The 23,098-nt window shown below is 43.1% G+C and overlaps 1 protein-coding gene across 1 annotated transcript; it reads right to left on the reverse strand.

Moving 5' to 3' along the window:
- Positions 1-2,127: 2,127 nt before the first annotated feature.
- LOC130598649 (ectopic P granules protein 5 homolog) lies at positions 2,128-19,428 on the reverse strand (the record flags this gene model as incomplete). Its single annotated transcript, XM_057408296.1, has 12 exons — positions 2,128-3,012; positions 4,236-4,393; positions 4,735-4,890; positions 5,809-5,959; positions 6,541-6,655; positions 7,168-7,276; positions 9,490-9,563; positions 10,566-10,673; positions 11,258-11,394; positions 12,216-12,459; positions 14,442-15,380; positions 19,337-19,428. Coding segments are annotated over 12 exons (2,294 nt in total), but the record flags the coding sequence as incomplete, so codon positions are not given.
- Positions 19,429-23,098: the final 3,670 nt, after the last annotated feature.

Raw genomic sequence — 23,098 nt, forward strand, 5'->3', positions numbered from 1 at the left:
AAGGCAGATGCAGGGACTGTGAGAATGAAGACCTTGGGATCACTGTAGGAGAGGATCTGGGTCGAGACCTTCTTAAAAATCTGATTGTGCACAAGTCCATGGGTCCTGATGAAATCCATCTGTGGGTCCTGAAGGAGCTGGCGAATGAAGTTGCTAAGCCGCTGGCCATCCTATTTGAGAAATCATGGCAGTCAGGTGAAGTTCCCGATGGCTGGAAAAGGGAAATATAACCCCCATTTTCAAGAAGAGGAAAATAGATGACCCAGGGAATTACAGACCAGTCAGTCTCACCTCTGTGCCTAGCAAAATCTTAGAGCAAATTCTCCTGGAAGGCATGCTAAGGCACATGAAAATCAACAAGGTGCTTGGTGACAGCCGGCATGGCTTCACTAAGGGAAAATCCTGCCTGACCAATTTGATGGCTTTCTATGACGGGGCTACAGAACTGATGGACAGGGGTAGAGCAGCTGATGTCATTTACGTGAACTTGTTCAAAGCATTCGACACTGCCCCACATGACATCCTTGTCTCTAAATTGGAGAGACATCAATTTGATGGATGGACCACTCAGTGGATAAAGAACTGGCTGGATGGCGGCACGCAAACAGTTGCGGTCAATGGCTCAGAGTCCAGCTGAAGACCAGTAATGAGTGGTGTCCCTCAGGGATAGGTGTTGGGACCAGCCTTGTGTAACATCTTCATTGCTGACACGGACAGTGGGATTGAGTGTGCCCTCAGCAAGTTTGCCGATGACACCAAGCTGTGTGGTTTGGTTGATACCCTGGAGGGAAGGAATGCCATCCAGAGGGACCTCGACACGCTTGTGAGGTGGGCTGATGCCAACCTTATGAAGTTTAACCATGCCAAGTGCAAGGTCCTACACCTGGGTGGGAGCAATCCCAGGTACAGCTACAGGTTGGGCAAAGAAGAGATTCAGAGCAGCCTTGTGGAGAAGGACTTAGAATCATAGAATAATTAGGGTTGGAAAGGACCTTAAGATCATCTAGTTCCAACCCCTCTGCCGTGGGCAGGGACACCTTACACTAAATCATATCACCCAAGGCCTCATCCAGCCTGGTCTTGAGCACTGCCAGGGATGGAGCATTCACAACCTCCCTGGGCAACCCACGCCAGGGCCTCACCACCCTAACAGGAAAGAATTTCCTCATTATATCCAATCTAAACTTCCCCTGTTTAAGTTTTAACCCATTACCCCTTGTCCTATCACTACAGTCTCTAATGAAGAGCCCCTCTCCAGCATCCCTATAGGCCCCCTTCAGATACTGGAAGGCTGCTATGAGGTCTCCACGCAGGCTTCTCTTCTCCAGGCTGAACAGCCCCAACTTCCTCAGCCTGTCTTCATACAGGAGGTGCTTCAGTCCCCTGACCGTCTTCGTGGCCCTTCTCTGGACTTGTTCCAGACTTGGGGGTATTGGTTGATGAGAAAATGAACATGAGCAGGCCATGTGCGCTCGCAGCCCACAAAGCCAACCATATCCTGGGCTGCATCAAAAGGAGCGTGACCAGCAGGGCGAAGGAGGTGATCCTGCGCCTTTACTCTGCTCTTGTGAGACCTCACATGGAGTATTGTGTGCAGTTCTGGTGTCCTCAACAGAAAAAGGACATGGAACTGTTGGAACAAGTCCAGAGGAGGGCCATGAGGATGATCAGGGGACTGGAGCACCTCCTGTATGAAGACGGGCTGAGGAAGTTGGGGCTGTTCAGCCTGGAGAAGAGAAGCCTGCATGGAGACCTCATAGCAATCTTCCAGTATCTGAAGGGGGCCTATAGGGATGCTGGGGATGGACTCTTCATTAGGGACTGTAGTGACAGGACAAGGGGTAACGGGTTAAAGTTTAAAACAGGGGAAGTATAGATTGGATATAAGGAGGACATTCTTCCCTGTTAGGGTGGTGAGGCACTGGAATAGGTTGCCCAGGGAGGTTGTGAATGCTCCATCCCTGGCAGTGTTCAAGACCAGGCTGGAGAAGGCCTTGGGTGATATGGTTTAGTGTGAGGTGTCCCTGCCCATGCAGGGGGTTGGAACTTTATGATCTTGAGGTCCTTTCCAACCCTAACTGTTCTATGATTCTAAGTTTATTAATATTTAGTCCAGTCGAGAACATGTCAAGTAACCAGACTTCCCATATATCCCCACAGGTTTATTTTGTATCTGGTGGCTCTCAAAGTTCATAAGTCATCCTAGTAAGTGCAGCTCCACCACTGCACTCCATTTTACTATGCTATTTCTACCTATCCCTTAAAAGGAACCGGTCTCCCACCTCTACATATGTAAGCTTAAACCTTCCATCAGTTACCAAGGCTTGCTACCAGCTGTAGATTCACTCTTAACATTTCTCAAACTTCATTTGGGAAGGGAAATCAATACAAAATGTTTTCTCCCAAGAGAATGTTAATGCCATGGTCTTACAGAGTATGTATTACAGGAAATTAAGTCAGCATTATATTAGTGTCAGTCAGAAGAAGATCTTTCAGATTAGGTGGATTTCACTGAAAGAACTGGTGATATTCACTGTCTAGACATTTGTGACAAATAGTATTGTGCTGACATAACCGAACAAGGAGAATAAAGAGGACAGAAAATACCATGCATCAGCATATAAAGGACTTTGAAACATGAAAGTTAGCTAAAAGCAGAACAAAGCCTGAACAAAACAAACTGGTATTTGTTACTGCCAGAGCTGCAACCCACCACATTGTATTCCGTTCTCTTTCCTTGAGATGAAGTAGAAATTTCTTGCAAAAAACAAAAAGTGTCTCACTGAAAGCATGTAACTAACTATTTTGGGTAGCAAATCTAATCAGATCAGCACCTCAAAGTGTACACAACTATAGTCTTGATCTCCCTCCTACTCTGCATAAATCACCTTCTATGTCAGCTGAACTTGCACAGAGTCAAGACACTCAATAACCTAAAGATCACCACTTTCTTCTGCTTCTCCATCAAAAGACTTGGTTGATGTGGTAACAGCTATTTGCATTACCACAGAGCTGAAAAGTAAAACTGACAGTGAGATTTGCTCTCCCTGAAGACAGCAAAGAGGCTGTGAAGCAGGGAATTACAGCTTTGTTTACCTGTTTCCCTGCCAATCAAATCCTGAAATACTTTCCATGAAGGCAGCAGCACAGTGAAAGCAGCATTCCAGCTGGCATCTAAATAACTCTGCTATAGCTAAAGCTACCACAATCACTGTGGAGATCAATACAAGACAGAAGTCAAGGGGAAAACAGAAAGAAAATTGGCATATAGGAGAAGAAAAGCCTCAAAAAAAAGGCTTGAGGTAAGGGAAACATCTGTAGTTGTGGAAGATAAGCAGATCTCTGTCCTGGGTTCAGCATTAGCAGTCATTTTTTCTCCTTCTCAGTAGCTGGCTGACTTTCAGCCTGGGAACAGTGCTGATAACAACGTTTTTAGTTGCTGCATAGTTAATGTTTAGTCTGACCAAGGACTTTGTGAGTCTCATGGTCTGCCAGGGAGGAGGCAAAGCCGGGAGGAAGCAGAGACAGGACACCTGACCCAAACTAACCAAAGAGGTATTCCATACCACAGCACGTCATGCCCACTATATAAACTGGGGGCAGTTACCCAGAAGGGTCAGATCACTGGCTCAGTAGGGCTGGGTATCGGTCGGCAGGTGGTGAGCGGTTGTATTCTCTTCCCTTGTTATTTCCCTTATCGTTATTATTATTGGTGGTAGCAGTTGTTTGTGTTATACCTTAGTTACTGGACTGTTCTTATCTCAACCCGCAGAAGTTACATTCTTTCGATTCTCCTTCCCATCCCTCTGAGAGCCGGGGGGAGGAAGAGGCCGGAAGTAAGAGAGCGTCTGCGTGGTTCTGAGTTACAGCTAAGCTTAAAACACAACAATCTCCCACACTGTAAGTTACTGAAGCCAAAACTAGCAAGTCTGGGGAACAGGGGAGAAAGGAGGACTGGGGTGTTTATATGACCAAATACTATCAAAGGTCAAGATGGGACCTGATACCAAGATACATAAAATGTACCTAAACAAAAGCTAAAAGGACAGTAGATCCAACAATTCCTGTTAAAAATGAGAGTTTGGGCACACAAGTATTGGAAGACCATGAACTACTCAAGACAGTTCTAATACCTCTGGACCCATTTAACAACAGAACCTGCAGAGAATTAAATGTGTAGCTTTTGCAGCAATAGCCAAATCGATTAGAATTGGTTTTAAGTGTAGGAATTCTACCTTTGAGTCTTTGCTTGCAGTCAGCAGGTTGCAAAGTAGAGCAGAGCTTTTCCAGGTTCTCACTCTCCGCACAGTGCATTACAAAGAAGAGCTTCCAAAGCATATTGCTGGATAAAGTTCCATAAGGCATCTCTGACATGAACAACCAGACTCCCAATCTGTGGAAGAGGCAGATAGAAACAGTTTCATCCTAATAAATCCCAACATTTTAAAAAGAGACATATGCACATATCTCCACCGTGTAACAGAATTAGAAATGTGAGGATGTGTCTTGCTATTTCGAATTGAATTAACCTCATTTTGAACTGAACAAGAGCTTCTGTCAGGTGCTAAAATTCAAGGCATAATTCCTCTTAATCTTGATGCTACCAGTGTGCTAAAGTCTTGCATACTGGAGTGTTATTTAAATCATTAAGTATTTAAAACCACTCCAACTCCCCATTTCAAATATGAAACTCCTCCAAGGAGAAGCCAGTATCAATCCCATGAGATAGCCTACCTTTTTGCCTTCAGAACATGTAGAACAGCTCTAAAAAACAGCTCATCAAACTCCAGTTGCAACTTTTCCACAGAGTAGGGGTGTGCTACTGATCCATACTGTTTATTGCTGCTAACATACTGGGCCCAGTGGTCACTCACATGACAAAGTGTCATCCTACATAGCAGCACAAACAAGTGGAACAAGAACCATTAAGTATGTCATCATAGTATGAAAACATAGACAAGCGTGACTAGATCAGAGGCATGTTCAACATTTTGTCCTCTGGTTTCCAGAGATTTCTATGTAAACAGCATTAATCTAAAATTCTTGTGTTTTCCTTCCTTGGTTTCGCAAGCAAACAATGCATAATATTCTGTTATACCAAACTAGTTCGTGTATGAACTTTGTTTGGAGCCTTATGGTAATCACAGACTGGTTTGGGTTGAAGGGACCTTGAAGTTGCTCTAAGTCCCATCCAACTTAATCCTACATGGCAGCCCATGCAAAAATCTAATACAGGAATAATTACACTAAGAAAGTTACTTCTCTAATAAACACAAAGAAAAACAAGGATTTTGTTTCTTTGAAAACACACTCATGCAAGCCATATAAAGTGACTGCTAGAGATTTAAAAATAAAGAGCAACTCCTAGATTTCAATGACATTTGCTTACTTCAACCAAATGACTTCCAAGGAGCATATTAAAAGCACTAAATCTGGACAACAGAAAACAAACATATTTGTTATACAAAGGAGTGATTTGAGAAACTATTTGGTGGATTTCGGTGTCTTCTCAAGACAGGCCTAAGCATAGCCCTGATGGCAGTTAGCCTGGTGTTCCATAGCTCATTCGGCTCATTTGTACCAACAGCATTTAGATTCTGCAATTCCCCAGTTTTAGACTGAAGGACCCCGAAATTACAGATTACCAAACTGCCATCACTAAACTGATCAACACACAATGCAAAATCTACCCAAGTCCTGTTTGGGGCTTTTTTATTTCTTTTGGTTTGTTTGGGGTTTCTTTAAAACCCTTTAAACCAGAACTGTATGAAAAAATTTAATCATGTCACAGAGAAAATACTGCCTTACTTGATCAGCTGACCGATTCGCTTCACAAACTGTCGGTACCGTGCTCTGTTAAATGTTTCCAACCCTGCAGACAGAAGTTCCACTAAGGAATTTGCAAATGCAAAAATCTTCATCATCTCCTGGGGAGTTGTTTTTTCAGGAAAATAAGCACCTAAAACCAAGACAAAAAAAAAAGGAAAAAGAAAAAAAGAAGTGTGCATTCTAGATTTTTAAAGTAACTTAATAAGTATTCAAAGAAACAATTCACCACAGATCTGGCAAACAGCTGTTTGCTAGCTACCTAGTGAACTGAAATTTATGTTTTGTTTATGAAATAAACTATTAATACCTGTTAAGTGTGAAAGTAAAAATGAAACTATGCTTATTATAAGACCTGTAGCATGCAATTATCTTCTTGTATTTGTCCAGAAATTCAGCAAAAGAAAGAATTACTAAATAATTAGAGAACAATCACAGTAACATTTCAACTAGGAGGCAAAGGAGCAAAATTATTTCTGAAAGCACATCTCTGAGTATAACTACCAAGCAGATTAAAACTAAGAGAAAGGACTCTAATGTTCTGCATGCTAGTATGGCTATAAGTATGTAAGTCTCATCTATTTAGTCTGTGAGCTGTGCACAGTTTCATTTTTACTTCACTCAGACTCTCATAATGCAGCAGCATTCTTAGCAGTTTTCATCATTAATCAATTAGTGTAAGCAAAATGAATAACTCTTTAGCAGCTTATTTACCTCCAGACTTAAACCCAAGGAACTGCTGAAAGAGTTCATGAAATGGAAACTGTGACAACAGGGCAATTAAATCATCTTCCAAAAGCAGAATCCAGCTTGTTTCAGGATCCTCATCCTACAGACAAATACAGTTACTTTAAGTAGCTTTACAATAAAACATTGTAAAAGGGCACTGCTATTGTGCTAACTCCATTTTGCTTGTAAGAGAAAAAAAAAAAAGCACAAATGAACTCTCCTTACCACATTACAAGCCCCTAAATTCCTCTTCTCTGTATTTTCTTATATAAAAGCCCTCATCAGTTAGGGAACAGAACTAGAGGTAATGCTATGTTAGTCCAACACACTTTCTGAAGGGAAGTTATCCAAACACATATCTACTGCCATTCTCCTTTCGCACACAACAGCTCAAACGTTCAAATCCTATCAGTAACACTCATTCTGGAAGCTCCACTATCTACAGTTATATCACAGAGATAAAAGGAGAATACAACAGATCTAAGTTTTGAATCATGTTATTTAACCAGAGAAATCAGCTTTTTTTCTCCATTTCAGAAAAAAAAAAAAAATCAATACAATAAGCTGAGCAAAAGCATAAATGGAAAAAGAGAAAGAAATTGCTTGCTGCACCTCTTCTCCTCCTTCATCTACCAGGGTCCAGTTCCCAGATTCTTTCCCAGATGAAGAGGAACTTTTCCTTTCAGTTGGTTTCATATGGCACATGAAGTCCACCCGATTTCTGATTTGAGGTAAAAAATAAAGTTTGCAGAAAATTAAAAATTCTGAATTAAGTCATCTTTTTTTTTAGGAGGAGATATTAGAAAAACAAAGACAAGAACAAGCAATTAACAGCTATGTCAGAAAGCAGCCCAATGGAAAAGAACCTGGGAGTGTTGGTCTACTGCCAACAGAATATGAGCCAGCAATTTGCCCATGCAGCCAAGAACGCCAACAGCATCCCGGCCTGTATCAGCAATAGTGTGGCCAGCAGGACTAAGGCAGTGACCATCCCCCTATACAGGACTCTGGTGAGGACACACCTCAAATCCTCTCTTCACTTCTGGGCCCCTCACTACAGGAGGAACATTGAGGTGCTGGAGAGGCTCCAGAGAAGGGCAATGGAGCTGGTGAAGGGCCTGGAGCACAAGTGTGATAAGGAACGGCTGAGGGACCTGGGGGGGTTTAGCCTGGAGAAGAGCATGCTTGGGAGGACCTTATCGCTCTCTACAACTGCCTGACAGTAGGTTGTAGTGAGGTGGTGGTCATCTCACTTCCCCAGTAACAAGTGACAGGACAAGAAGAAATGTCTTCAAGCTGTGCCAGGGGAGGTTTAGACTGGAAATCAGGAACAGTTTCTTCACCAAAAGGCTGAATGACATGGTTTAGTGGAGAACTTGTCAATGTTAGGTTTAAGGTTGGATCCAGTATTCTTAAAAGTCCTTTCCAACCTAAATGATTTCACGATTATAAATGATTCTAAGATAACCTTGGTCCTTCACGACTCAAACAAATCTGCTGTATTCAGCAAATGGTCTTCCAAGCAATATTCTGAGCAATGTAAATCGTTACCAGCCATGTACAGAAGCACAGGGACATATTCAAGAAACAACACTGGTTTGCACATGTGTAAGAAAATGCCTTTAAAAAAAAAAAATAATCAAAAGAAGGATATCATTCTTCAGAAGATGTCCTCTACAATAATCACTTAGGACTATCACTAAGTCAAACAGGATGAGTGCTCCACTACACAATATTCACAGCTGCATTAGCTGGACACCACATCAGTGCCAGTTAAGACTAGTCCTATGTATGCTGAGCTACAACTAATGATCTTCCAGGAAAGAGCTGCCTCACATCAAGCCAGCTTCAGTTCCATGTACTAGGCCATCTCATGTCTGGGATACTGACCTTCAGATTCTATACCATATAAATACTTAGCTGTTCAGAGAGAACAGAAAGTTAAATAAATGCCCAGAAAGGTTATATAAAAGTTAAAATCCTAACAACCAACTTCCTTGCAACTTGAAATCTATTGGCAGAACACCGCAGAAAGTGCCACAAAACTCCAGCATAGTATCACTCTCCAGATCTTAAATTAATACTCCAATAAAACTTGTATTTATTTTTAAAATATTCATATAAAGATATTGATCTCACAAACCAAATTCAGTATTCAAATTTGTCCCTGACATGCAGCACCTGTAACAGACAAGCCTCAGCTCTTTTACCAGTAAGCACAGCCATTGTGGGGGTCTCTACATTATAGTATCAAAAGTTGAGAGCATCACTCCAGACACCTTAAGTCAGCCCTTGCTCAAAACACAAGCACCAAAATGCACTGGCAGTACTCATGCCCTCAGAACACTTGTTTCTCCAGGCAGCTCTAGACAAGAAACATGAAAACAAAACTCTCCAAAATAATAGCTTCCAATAGACAGGACTCCCACTTAACTCAGGGTCAGGGTATCAAAATCACTATGACAGCTCTAAATACCAGCAATTTGATTCTTTGTCATTAAAACTTGGCCAGAGAGGAAGGCAAATTATATATTTAATCTGAAGCACATAAGTGCTTTCACTAATGACTGATTTCATTAACTAGCTTCTCCAAGCAACAAGCATCATTTATAGACCTAAAAAAAAAAAAAAAAGATGAAAAATAAATTAAGAAGCCCAACCAGCAAATACACCAGTTTAGCAAGCCCTTCATTCAAGTGCTTTTGTTGCCAAGACAGTATAATGAACAGGCCACCAAGAGCTCACAGTAACAAAACAGCCAGGGCTGTGTTTTAAGATGAATAAGTAAAACCAGTTTTATTTAAACTGCAAGTTTCTTACTCAGGCCTGCTTTTATGACTGCCTGTAATGAACTTTCAAAGTTTACAAGCTCATACATCATGTTTTTTACTCTTAAATGATCAGAACATTTTATAAAATCATATTCATACTTACTTGACAGGAGACATAAGCAAGGCAAGAGACTGCATGAAATGAAAGACACCTGATGGATTATCCAAGACTTTGATCTGAAATTATTGAAAAAATCTAAGTAAATAAAAATAAGCCAAAAAACCGGTAAATCAGTTTTATCAGAGAAATTCAAAATTTGAGTTTCACTTTTTCCACTCTCTTTTCACTCATACTAAAAAGTATCTGTCCAAGACAGTACCCACACCCTGAAGAAAGTATTGCTATGACAAAATATTTGCAGTTATTCAAAAGCAGTAGTTATAGAAATTAAAGGAGCAAAGGAAAAATAACTATCAAAAGCTCCACAAAAAAAGACAGCTTCTCTCTTTCTCATGTACTGCTGGGCACCAGGGGAAATGGGATGTTGAGCACAGGGGAAGTTAGGATCCTGCTATGTGAGGTTAACACATGGACTCTGTGATCTTAAGGGTCTTTTCCAACCTAAGTGATCATATTCTATTATTTTATTTCATCACTTTTCCCCTCTTTGTGTAATTGCAATCCTTTCCCTACAGCTATATTTCCAACATCTTTCCCTCCTTGGAGGAGAAAAAATGCTCTTTGCAAGAATGCCCTGGTGCCTTTGGATATCTGCACTCCCTCTGATCTATGCAGTGAGCTCTTTCCCTTGACCTTAAAATTAGCAACTAATAAACTCTTGAAGGAAACCAGTCCCATTTCACTATTCAGGATATAGAAATCTGTTCTTCTTCAGCCCTTACACATCAATCACAGTCACCTCCAATCTCACTTTTCTTATATATGGTTGCTGCTTCAAGACTGAATATTCTTTCCTTTTCTTACAGAGCACTCCCAAAATCTGCTGCTGTTTGAGGCCCTCTGCGGCACACCACAATTCCCTGACTCCCTTTCATGGAGTTTCTCTGTTAACCTGCTCATGGTTGGGCTAACATCAGTAAATACATCACTTGACAAACTCCTCACTGTAAAGACGATTCCACATGCCTGGAAAGAGTGTCAGCATAAGGGGTTGATCAGACATAAGACACTTTCCTCTCTTTCCAACTTTCTAACAATAAGGAATTAAACATTCACACCTGAATGAATGGACAAGCCCATTCACTGATCCCAGCTGGACACCGAAGGATGTGGTTGAAGAGGAAGAGATGGTCACCTGGACAGCCAATTCTTTGCAACACAGACACCTAAAAGGAAGAATATTAGAATCCTGTGAACAATCTCAAGGCTCATTCCTTTAAAGTACTGCTAATTAAGAGTAATACTGTGTTTTTATTTCTCTTTCTCATGCTTTCTAAGAAACCTCAATTTTCAGAGCAAGTTACACGAGAACACATTTAAGTCTGCTTGCTCAGCTTATGAACTACAAATTGTTTTTCTTGGTGTATCAAATTAATTATTTTGAAGTTTCACTAAAAACTAATTCACTTAGAAATATGCAAGAATAGAAGTTTCTCGAAAATTACAAGTCTAATTAGTTTTAACTTCAAAAATAAAAGCATAATGAATATTAAGTCTGTGAGCAGTGTTGTCAGTGAGCAGTGCTGACCGCTCAACTGCCAGCCCTCATTAATGCTGCTGACATCCACTGACTTCATCAGACAAGGGAATTCATTCTAAAGATTCACTAAAAGATTCTGTTCCTCAAGTAGAACAAACCCCAAGAAAATCACTGCATGTGGGACAGTAAGAAAAACAGTAACACTTGTAGAAATCACTCCCAAATTCATCCCACGTGCTGGATCAGATACTTCCATGCTTACTCCCTCACCAGTCTCTGCAGCCACATGAGAAGGTCACTCTGGAACTGAGGATCTTCAATAACTCTGCGAGTGAAACTGAAAAGGACGCTGATGCACTCCTTCAAGTGGCCCAAGTCTGCAGAAAGATTTTCTGACTGCTTAGAAACTGTAAATTAAAAAGAGAATTAAGCTTTGATGAGCAGCTCTCAGAATAGTTGTGAAAGTAGTGGTTTGGGGGCTATATCGAAAACTTCCTCTCTATCTGTAGATACCAAGATATTTCAATACGGCTGCTTGCAAAATCTGGCAAAGAACACTTATGTAGAGGACTTTATATATCTTATAATTGAGCACCAGACACCAATTACAGGAAGAATATGCTATGTTTACTCTCATAAAAGGCCTTCCCTCAACAGAAACGGTACAAACCATCATTTCCGATGCATATAAAACATCTAGGAGATGGGGACAAAGGGAAGAGGAGTAGGAAGGATAAATGTCCAGGGCAGAAGCGGGAGGAATACCTTCAGCAAAAATATTATACTGGAACAAAACCAAATAAGTAATACAGCTAGGATGGAAAACAGGATTTCTAAGTATTAGCACTGCAAGATTCCAAGTGGCCTTCAAAGAGACAGTAAAGTAGGAAAATTACCCATCTGGTTTTAGAATTGTGCATAATCAGTTTAGAAAAGGCACTGCATTATACATTGCCTTTGACAACAAAAGACTGGAGTCCAAGTGTCCCATCTGGTGTGAAGAAGAAAGCATTCCTGCATTCAGCTCCCACTCTCCAAGTGGACAATATAACAGCACTTGAGATTTTCCTGTCAGAACAAAGTTTCTCTGATCCCTGCATGAGCAGGTTTTAGTATCACAAGAGAAACACTCCAGTACACAAATTCTACCACAAGACTCCAAACTGCAGGTGAACAAGGTGCTGGGCACCCTGAACAGCATGGGGAGCGATCCAGACCAGCAACACACCTTGTTCCTGCTGCTGAAGAGCCACTGATCTCAGCAGGGATGAGCTGCTGAGCAACCTGTAGACATACGACTCCACCTGCAACCGGGACAACACTGAAGTGTATGAGTGCAGTGCCAGTGTCTGATGCACGTGCTCTGCTTTGGCTTCCAATAGCCTTTTCAGTTCCCCCAGCACACTGTCATTCAGCTCCACTGTCTGGTAGCGATGGTGACCTGTCACTTTGCACTGATCTGCACAGACACCCTGGAAAGAGACCAATTATTTCATGTAAGTGGTTCTGCCATTTTCTTGGGTCAAGCACGCTTACAGAAATTAACCTTGACATAACCCACTCCTCAACAGATTTCACAACTTTCATGAAAGGGGACAATACATAAGTAGAAAAGACAAATATTTGGGAACATCCTATATATTTTTTAGAGCTACTGATTATGGAAGATTCACATCCCTGACTTCTGAAAAAATAACTCTATAAACCCTCAGTAACTCAGTTTTAGAAATAGACCTGAAGTGACTTGTCTGTATCACTGACAGATGTGAACAAAAGCAAGTCTCATTCCCAGTTTGCACACCTGCTTCTTTATAGATTTAGATAATTATTTGGATCTAGTATTTTACAGCTAACATATGTATTGAAACAAGATATATTTGTTTCTAAGCTCCCAGAACTGAGTATTTGTAGCAGTTCTCCATTTTATGTTTAAAATTCTGAGATGTTAACTGTACAGTAACTTTTTCCCCAACTGGAATTAAAAGCTGAGGCCAACCTTCCTCTGCCCTGCCTCTTGGACCTGATGATCTTAAAGGTCTCTTCTAACCTAGCTGATTCTATGATCTGTTCATTCTTCAGCACAAGAAAGCCACAATACATAACATTCCTGTTTTATGCAACCGAAAACATATTTCAGAAGCAGCACTTTCCAAGCTAAGCTTGGAAGCTTAGCTTGAACACCCCTGTGTTTTCCAAGTTAGTAGAATAAGAATTTTAAATTAGAATCATAGAATGGTTCTGGTTGGAAAGGACCTTAAGATCATCCAGTTCCAAGCCCACTGCTATGGGCAGGGACACCTCACACTAGGCCATGTCCCCCAAAGCTCTGTCCAAATTAGTGTAAAGACAATTACTCTGGACATACAATAAATACACAGTGAACTGGAATGGAATAAAGCAAGCAGCAACCTTAGCCAACTGTATGATGACCAGTGAGGATGTATGAGTGAAGCCAAAATTCCTTTCAGTGTAGAAAGTGATCAGTACAAAACTAAGAGTCCTGAGAGTCCTGTGAGGTTCAGTGTTGTTCCCCGGTAAAAAGGAAGATCCATATCTGTTCAGCGGATGGCTCACAGTGTCTCAGTTCTGAGGAACTGCATAGGAGAGGCACTGTACTCACAGAAACAGTAGTAAAAGCTACCACATACACTGGTATTTAGCACCCTTGGACAATTTTGGTGACATGTTGGCTATAAACAGCATCAGAGTGTCAGAGTAATTTCATTCACTCCCACTGTAACATCCAGCTCCAAAGACAAGTGACACAAAATGAGTCTGGGCAAAAACTTTTCTGATGTGTGTCCCAAAACACTCCCCAAAGCCCTCTGGTTTGCAGAAAGAAAGGTACAGAGAGCCACGAACACCCTTGATGCAGCTAAAGTTACAGCTAGCTACACTTACGGAGCAACAGTTACTGGAAGTGGATGGACCTCATGCTCCCTCTGCTTTGAGCAACAGGGTTGGTCAAAAGCATGACTCCAGCTCCTCTGCAGCTGCCAACTCTGACAGCAGCACAGCCAGGAATGACATCAATGAAAACTGTCACTACAGGCAGCAAGACAGATGGGACATCACCCCTACAGTCATTTTGAAGTCTTCCTCCACCACGTATGTTCTGCATCTACTTGGAGTACTGTGATATAAAATTCACACACAGGCAGAACTGTGTGTACATAGCTTGTTCCGACTGACTGCAGAAACGAGTCTGACTTCAAAAGAGAACACTGTCTGAGAATCCCACTACCTTACCTATCAGAGCTAAAATAACAAACTGCCTTAAAACTCAACAGGATGACACTGTGAATTGCTGGGGCCCAGTGGAGAGACAGAAAGCAAAAGCAACCATGTTTCAAAACAAAACAGCTTAAACACAATCAACTTGACAGTACGTAAACTTAATGTCTGGGATCACACCCAAATAATCAGGGTTCAAAAGTGGCTTTGTCAACAGCACCTGCACAGTTTTCTGTTCTTCTTTAAAAGTCCATAATCTCCCCTTAACATTTTGGCAGTCTGTAGCCATAGCCTGGAGCTCTGCCTCAGCTAGCAACAGCTGCTTCCTGCAGCGCATGTAGTTCAGGAGCAGTTCATAGAACTCGTGCCTGTCCTGATAAGCAACGCTTTCAAATTCCTCCGTATAGGAATCAACATTCTCCAGCCATGAACATGGCTCAAAGATTTTCAGCTGTTCCCTGGTAAATGGCACCAGCTCTGGCTCAGTGGGCAGCTCTGGATATAGCCTTTCATTGCGCAACAGTGGCTTAACTGCTATTACAGTTGGTCTCTCATAGGACAGTTCAGCCGATAAGTCTGGATAAACTGATTTGAATATTGGCCGTGGAACACGTGCTTTGGACTTCTCAGAATGCTGTGAGATGCTAAGAGGGAGTTTCTCTGAAGAACAGACAAGAGGATTTTTAACTTCGTGTACATTTTCAGGTCCTTTATCCTGTACAAAGCCCACTACTGTCTGCGTGCCAGCAGCACTGGAATGGAAGGCACTACTCAACAAATCAGAGTTTCCTGATCTGCTAGCAACCACCTCCACAGGGCTGTGAGGTTTGTCCAACTTGGATTTTCCACTCTTCTCAACATCCCCCCCACATTCCTCATGGGAAGGATCGGCTCTGAGCTCTTCTGCATCTGCGGGAGGTTCCAGAATCGCTGCAGAAGACCCTTCATTTGCTGAAGATGAATTACTCTGGGGGATGTCACACACATCACTTTTGGGTTTTCCTTCCTCCACTTCATCACTGAGTTGAATTTCAGTAAATTCTCCAGGATGTTTCACTTGCACTTTATTTGCTTGAGAAGACACTTCTGCCACAGGAGGGTGGAAAACACCATCAGACTCTTGTACCTGGGTCTCCTCACTACTTCTTTTCTTTTTTTCCTAGGGGAAACAAAACAAACAAACAAACAAAAAAACAAACAAACAAACAAACAAAAAAACAACAAACCAATGATTATTAACAGTGTCACTATGAGGTTAAACTCCCCGGAAAACACACCACTGCGAAAACTAGTGTCTGTCAACATCACATCTCCAAAAGCTCCTCTTTAACACATTGATTTTTCATACTATTAAAGGTAAAAACAAATGTACCACACAGATCAATGTTCTTTAACTGCCCTTTGAAGCTTGTCTATCAGTGTCTATTTTCTTGGTCAGTTCTTGATCAATGCTTCAACAATTATACGAAAGAAGTTATAAATACCACAGGACAGAATGCTTCATTAACATAAAATAATCAAAGTAACAGCACCCTGACCTCTAAAAAGTCACTAGATATCACTGTATTACAAAAAAAAAAAAAAAAAAAAAAAAAAAAAAAATTTAGTGGTTTGCCTTAAGTTATACAGAAACAATTTAGTAACTAAAATAATATTTTCAAAAAGGTAATTTCAGAACAAAGAAAGTCTGAAATGGACCCGCCAACCTCATTTTAAAACCATCATAACATCTGTACAATTACTGAAATACCTATTGTTAACAGGAACTACATGCTAGAGATGTAGGAAAAGTTGGCAATGACATTAAAATTGCAAATCAATTGCCTGCTTTCACATTAAGATCAGTTTGGGGGTAAACATATCCCATAAACCCAGTCTAAGGTGTAGATTAGTCTCCTTCCCAAAGCACAGCATGGGAAATAATATTGTACATGAGATCAGCAACGAGTTTCCCAATTTGTAAATCAGATGTAAATTCCTACAAGATAAAATTAGCAAAGTGTTCTGTCAATTTATAAACTGTGTACACCTACCAGTTTATACGGAGTGAAACTGAAAAGAGCACTCCAGTTTTGGAGATAATATGACAAAGAAATCAGCTGAAGTTCATAAAAGCTCCCAGTATTCCTCCATAACTGGGCAAAATATGACAGAACTTGCTTACAGTTATCACATATACTTTCACTAAATATCTGACACGACTTTGCCTTAGGAGAAGGCACACATGAAAACGGCTCACATCCAGGCCCTAGCTAACCTCCATCTCAAACCTAATTTTCCTTAACATATGGTAACAGCTGCTTTACAAAATAGCAATACACTGGCCTTGCTTTCAGATTGTGTTTTCCAGTATCCAATCACAACACAGTTCTGACACACTCCAAGGATAACTGAAGCTACAGGTGGGAGGTTAAAAATAGATCCGCACAGCTCCTTAAATTAGGACTTGTTGTTACAGTAAATATCTCTTAACAATTAACTCAAGGTCAGTAATTTCCACAGCATACTTTAACACTAGATCATACTCTGACAGTGTGCTGAATCACAAACTTTGCAAACAATGCTGCTCCTCTCCCTGCTACAACCTCAAAGTTCCCTCCTGTAGCCCTCATACAGAAAAATTTCCCTTTATCTCTCAGCAGCATACTGTATTCCTCCCAAATGCCACTGTTAGATAAAATGGCTGTTTTTCAAATTTATGAAGTACCCTTCAGTTCCCAAATTCCAAGGAAAAAAAAAAGGCCGCAACTGTTAACAGGGATTTCATCTGAGAAAGGATAAGAGCAATCAGGTTCTGAATTAACAGGCAAACAAAACTTGCTGTTCTATGTTCTGAGGTTTACCCTTTAAGCCAAAGATGACACCTGCTCAATAGCCTTGTCCATGCCAAACCACTCTCCTCTCCTGCCACAGAAGTGAACAACACTATCCTGCACTGCACCCCCAGAGCGTGAGCAGCAGGTCGAGGGAGGGGATTCTCCCCCTCTACAGTGCTCAGGGGAGACCCTCCATGCAGTCCTGATCCAGCTCTGGGGCAACAGCACAAGAGGAACATGGAGCTGTTGGAGCCAGTCCAGAGGAGACCACAGAGATGCTGCAAGGGCTGAAGCAGCTCTGCTCTGGAGACAGGCTGAGAGAGATGGGCTGGTTGAGCCTGAAGAAGAAAAGGCTCCTTAATGAGAGACCTTAGAGCAGCTCCAGTGCCTAAAGGGGCTACAAGAAACCTGGAGAGGGGCTTTGAACAAGGTCCTGTAGGGACAAGACAAGGAAAACGGCTTTAACCTGAGATGAGCTCTTAGGCAAAAGTTCTTCCCTGTGAGGGCAGTGAGGCCCTGGCATAGGCTACCCAGAGAAGCTGTGGCTGCCCATCCCTGGCAGTGTTCAGGGCCCAGTTAGGCGGGGCTTGCAGCAACATTCTCCAACCCAAACCAATCTGGGATTCGATGATATGACATGAGTGCTTCCCACCAAAATGCACACAGACACACAGGCTCATCTTCACCAGTTCTAGGTTCACTAGGTTTTTTCTACCTCGCTGTGTTGCTGGTGCTGGACTAGCTGAACTTTGGGGCTACTATTTTCAGGAAGCCCTGGGCTTCCTTCCACCGCTTGGCAGCCCTGCAGCCGAGCAGCCTTCCTCACAGTTCTCAGAAAATTCAGCTTTTCACCAGATTATGGCTTTTTCTGAGGCATAGGAATGAAAAAGTCCTTTAATGTGACTGAGCTCCAAACTGCACCCTCAAGACACGGTATTAACAGAGGTGAGCATAGTAATAGCCACAAAAATATCAGGAATGGGTCACTGTAACACTGAGGAAATATGGATTCCACACGTGACATTGCTAGAGAATTGTTTCACAGGGAATTAAACCTGGAAGGCACAGCCAACGACAGCAGTCACCTGAGTCATTCTACACATGTTAATCGGCTGCGGTGCCACCAGTTGGTTCCTGCAAGGAACCGATTCTCCCAAGCAGCAGTTTTACAATGTGACTGCCACACACATGCTATGGGGCTGAATCAAAACAAACAATGACACACTTAACTCTTCTGTGATGGGTTTTCCCTCCAGTCTTTACCTGCCCACTAAAACTTGTTCTGCAATCACTGCCATATCTGACATTTAGATCTGACCCTTGTTTTCCAGAACAGTGGTCAATTAATTCACCAGTTTATTCTCAAAGGGCTTTGACAGCCAGGACTTCACTGCCATTGCTCTCTGTGCTGCAGTTCACAACATGAAAGAGGTTAGGCAATTAAGAGAAACATTTCCAATTTGGCCCAGCTCTGAGGCAAGGTATTTCAGTTCAGATCATTTCACAAACTATTGAAATACTGTGTATCACAGATGCAAACAACGATTTCAGAAAGCTGTCGGTACAAACAGAGTGAACAAGGAACATACAGCAGCATCAAAACTTAGGAAGAGGCACTGTTAAATGTAGCACCAGCTAATGAAGAAAAAAGGCTGCAAACTTCTATACTACTATGGCCTCATGAGTTGAGTATTCCAAAGTTAAAGCTATGTATATGAGATGTAGTAAGACTGTCACCCCACACAATAGTAAAACAGTGCTAAACACCAGTAAGTTCTATTGCCATACAGCTTTACGACAGAAGCTACTGCAGCTGCCTCACGATGCAGAACTATTTCAAAAGACCATACACTATAAGAAACACAGAATCACAACTGGACTGTGCTGGAAGGGAACCCAAAGTTCATTCAGTCCCAGCCCCCTGCCACGGCCAGTGACACCTTCCACTAAACCAGGGTGCGCTAAGCCCCGTCCAGCCTGGCCTTGAACACCGTCAGAGATGGCACGTCTTTTTCCATAAGCACACACCCCCTGATCTAACCGCTTCCAGCGGCGGACAAACAAACACGGACGCAAATGGCCTGCAGTGAACACCCTCTCTGCCGCTTTAAACCAACTCATAACAGCCCCCAGCAAGAAACAAAGCCCTGACGAATGTCCCACGGCGTGTAACCCCACAGAACGCTCCCCGGCGCTCTAAGCGCACCGAATCCGCCAGAAACGGCGAGCGCCGGGTCCAGCCCGGCCGAAGGAACCTCAACCCGAGCCGCTCTTCGCCGTCCCCCCACTACCCCCGTACCTTCGGCCTGCTCTTGGCGCGGGCCTTGCGGGGACCCCTCACTGACTCCGCCATTGTCACCCACTGCGGCAGCACGACAGCGCCCACGGCGGCTGCGAGCGGAAAGGAAAAGGGCTGACACCACCCCTGAGGGCTCCCTTCCAATCAACAGCGCCGAGGCTTCATGAGGCACGGAAGGACGCAACGCAGGCGGGGGTGAAGGAACCTGGCCTAACCAAGGCGGCTGAGGGGCGGGGTCTTTTGTCAGGAGCGGGGTGGGCCTGGGGTAGGTTCAAATAGAGCCGCTTACAGTGAGGGCAGGCTCTTCAATAAAGGCCGAGAAGGAGGTCGGACTATTACACAGGGTCCTGTGGGGAGGCCGAGCCCCTCTACAGGACTTCGGGATGAGGATTAGCCCTCCTATAAGGGCCTGTGGGGGTGGACAGCATACTCTATAAAGACCTGTGTGGAGGCCAGACTCCTCCACAGGAGCCTGCCAGGGAGCTAGGTTCCCCTAATGAGGACCAGATGGGAGACCAGGATCTCTAGGAACCAGGGAAAAATCCAAATTCCTCTATAAGGCAGTGGCCAGGCTCCTCCATAGAAGCCTAGGAGGAGGCCAGGTTCCCCTGTACGTACCTGTGGAGGTGCAAGGCCCTCCTATAAGGCCCTGCAGCTAGGCCTCACTATAGGGGCCCCCAGGGAGACTAAAATTTTGGTGTGTTCTGTCCCAGAGCTGTCGTGGTATTGAGCAAGTTGGAAGTAAAGGCTGAGCAAGGATATGCTCTCGTAGGCTTCCTTCCAGGAGAAAGAACCTGAACATCCTAGGGTGCTTTGAAGGAGTACTAGCGCCAACAAAAAGTGATCATGACCTCCTTTAAAAGAAAGATATCCAGCACACAAGTCTCAAAACTTAATTTTTAAATATGTATTTAAAAACTAAGACTGCAGAAGGATCCTTCAGCAGAATATTTGTACACTTGGTCTTTCAGAAATGAAAATGGACAGCTGATTCCTTGGCATTTGCATTTTGCACAGTCCACTGCAATGCAGCAGAAGAGATGTTTAAGCTTCCTGTCATCCTCTCCACACAAGGAAACACAGTAAAAAGCTCCAGGGATTGTTTGGCTTAGACATGCACTGAAGTCATGCAGATTCAACTTGAAGAATATCATACAAGCAGCAACTCCCATTGCTCCAAAGTTAGTCAGCTGGCACCAGGTTTAAACAGCTGAACTGTGTGCTGGTTCCCTTATCCTCCATCCCTGTGCCATAAGGCACTGAGGAGCTTCTTAAGCAATGCTGCATATGAGGATATGAGAGAGACCAGCAGCCCTGCAGCACATGAGTTTCTGAATCAAAGCCGTGATCATGTATATGGTAACAAAAAAAGGAAGAACTTTGGGAGATATGGTCAGAAAATGAGTTTCAGGGCTCCAGCCCAACATTAACAACTAAGTTTATTTCCAGTGGTACACAGTCACAACAAGTCCAGGGAACTTCTTTACCAGAAGTCAAATGAGGGTCTGCAGAACCTACCAGGCACAAGCTATACCATGAATCGAAAAATCTGCAAGCCCCTCCTTGGAGAGGTGAAGAGCTGACCATCCTCTCCAGATCCTCAGCAACACTGCAGGGTGCAGGTTTGTGGCAGCACAGCCTCGCATTGGGTAGCTGCGCTGTGGACTGCTACACCAGGCAAGATGCAAAGCAGCTTCCAGTATCAGCACTTAAACCTAAAGCAAATCTACAGCTATGCCAGACACACAGGGTATTGTTGGTGCTCCTCTAAGTAAGCTCCCTGAAAGACATGGCCAAAACAAAACCTAAATTACAAGCTTAATCACCATTAATGAAGGAGTTGAGAAACAGGGAAAAGCTTAACCTGAGATCTGAGTGGGATATATATGCCCTAAACATAAGCCAGCATTCCCAAAGCATCGTGCAGCACACCCCTCAGCACTTAGGACTTCTTGGTTATCTCCAGCCTCTTCCAGATGGCTGCACTTTAGAAGAACTTCAAATTCTTCTTTTGACACCAATAGCCCCTGCATCTGGGTCCATCGCTTAGATTCCTTTTCTTCCCCTGAATGTGAAGCTGGGATACCTGTCCAAGGAGTTTGTTGCTCAAAGGCACAGATTTTTAATCTTTTTGAATGTGTAAATAATCATCTGAGTCCTCAAGTACTTTGCTGAAACGGAGAAGCACTTCAGCTCTATGCCTGTGAGCAACTGGAAACACCACCATGCTAGCCAAAACAACGTCTTCTGCCTGGAGAACCTATAGAACAGGATCAACAGCATCTAAACCACAGCGTCATCTTACACAAGAGACCAGAGAGCTGTCATGACCATCACTCCCAGCTGGTCACCTCAAATTGTCATCCCTTAACCAGTGGCCTTTTTTTCTCCACTGACCCTGGTCAGTGTGTATCTGCCTCTCATATTAAATCCTGTTCATCAAGTATGAGTACTTACTGTGGCTACTAGTGATGTATCAAACTGTAGCCATCAACTATGGCATAATCAGGCTCACCTCAAATACAGAGCACAAAGAAAATAGGTCTGCTTATGAGAAGTGCTCATTACAAGACTCTAAACAGGACAGAAGTACTGCCCACCTGTGTTAAAGGGATGGGAGGCAATGGTGGATGAGGCTGAAATAGACGTCTTGTTTTGCTGAACAACCAAAGCATTTTACCAAGTTCCATCACTAAAGTGCCACTGGGAATTATATAGCTCATGGTGTTGAATTAGGGAAAGGCCCAAACTGCAGAGTGGTGGGATCCCAAGCTTGGACATCCTTAAGCTTCAGAAATGTCTACATACAGGTACTTTGATCAGAACTTGTCCTGAGTGACAAGTTTTGCCTTGCCTCCAAAGTCAAAGTGCAACTTCCCTGGACCTTTCAGTGGGGACTGGACCTAGAGCAGGAGCTTCAGATAAATCATTCCCTTTAGAGAGCTAAAGCTCATGATCTGATGGGGAAGAACAAAAACAGAGTTCTTCCGTGGAGCCAGAAACCCCACAAAGTAACTCACTTGGTGCGCTGGTTTGGGTGGGTAAAGGTGCCTTCCTGCACAGAAGAAAACACAATGCTGAGGATCTGCATGGCGCTGTGCACTTGGCTCGTGGCGTTTGCTCCTGGCTCAGTGCTCTCCAACTGCCCTCCCAGAGCTGGTGGGAGGGCAAGAGGTGTGGCCAGCCTGGGCTTTATGGAGACCTAATACCAAGGCATGTCATGGTGGGCTCACTACCAACAACCTGCTTGGCAGACAGCATCTTTAGCATGACTCTTTGGCCCTGAATCCTCACTGTCCCCTTGGGCAGAAGCATCCTTCACCCTGTCCTTCCTCTACTTACATATGTTTTTACTTGATCCAGTCTACACAGATAGACAGAACACAAGGAGAACCATACAGGGAAGCCCAGCACGTTTCATTCTGTTACTAAAACCTGAACTCTTCTACAGGGGAGCTCAGAAAGCTTTGGGAGAGAGCAAGACAAAATTCAGTATTCCCCAGGCTGCCTTGCTTTCCAGCTGTCTGAACGCTGCAGCCCTTCACCTCCATGCAATGCACTTCTGGAATAGCTTAAATACAAGAAAAAAATTTGGCAGACCCTCACCACAAGCCCTTTCAGAATAAGATTCCCTATCACGAGAAGAGAGAAATGACCCACAGATGAGGAGCAAAACCCTTTGACTGGGTTTGAGGGAATTCTTGAACAGGTTATACTAGGCAGCACATTGGTGTAACTCCTGCTGTGTGAACTAATAGCATG

This window comes from Pezoporus wallicus, unplaced genomic scaffold, assembly GCF_028554395.1.
Source record: "Pezoporus wallicus isolate ANWC-B61680 ecotype Strahan unplaced genomic scaffold, APGP_CSIRO_Pwel_v1 contig_13862, whole genome shotgun sequence".
In the NCBI taxonomy this organism is placed as follows: domain Eukaryota; kingdom Metazoa; phylum Chordata; class Aves; order Psittaciformes; family Psittacidae; genus Pezoporus; species Pezoporus wallicus.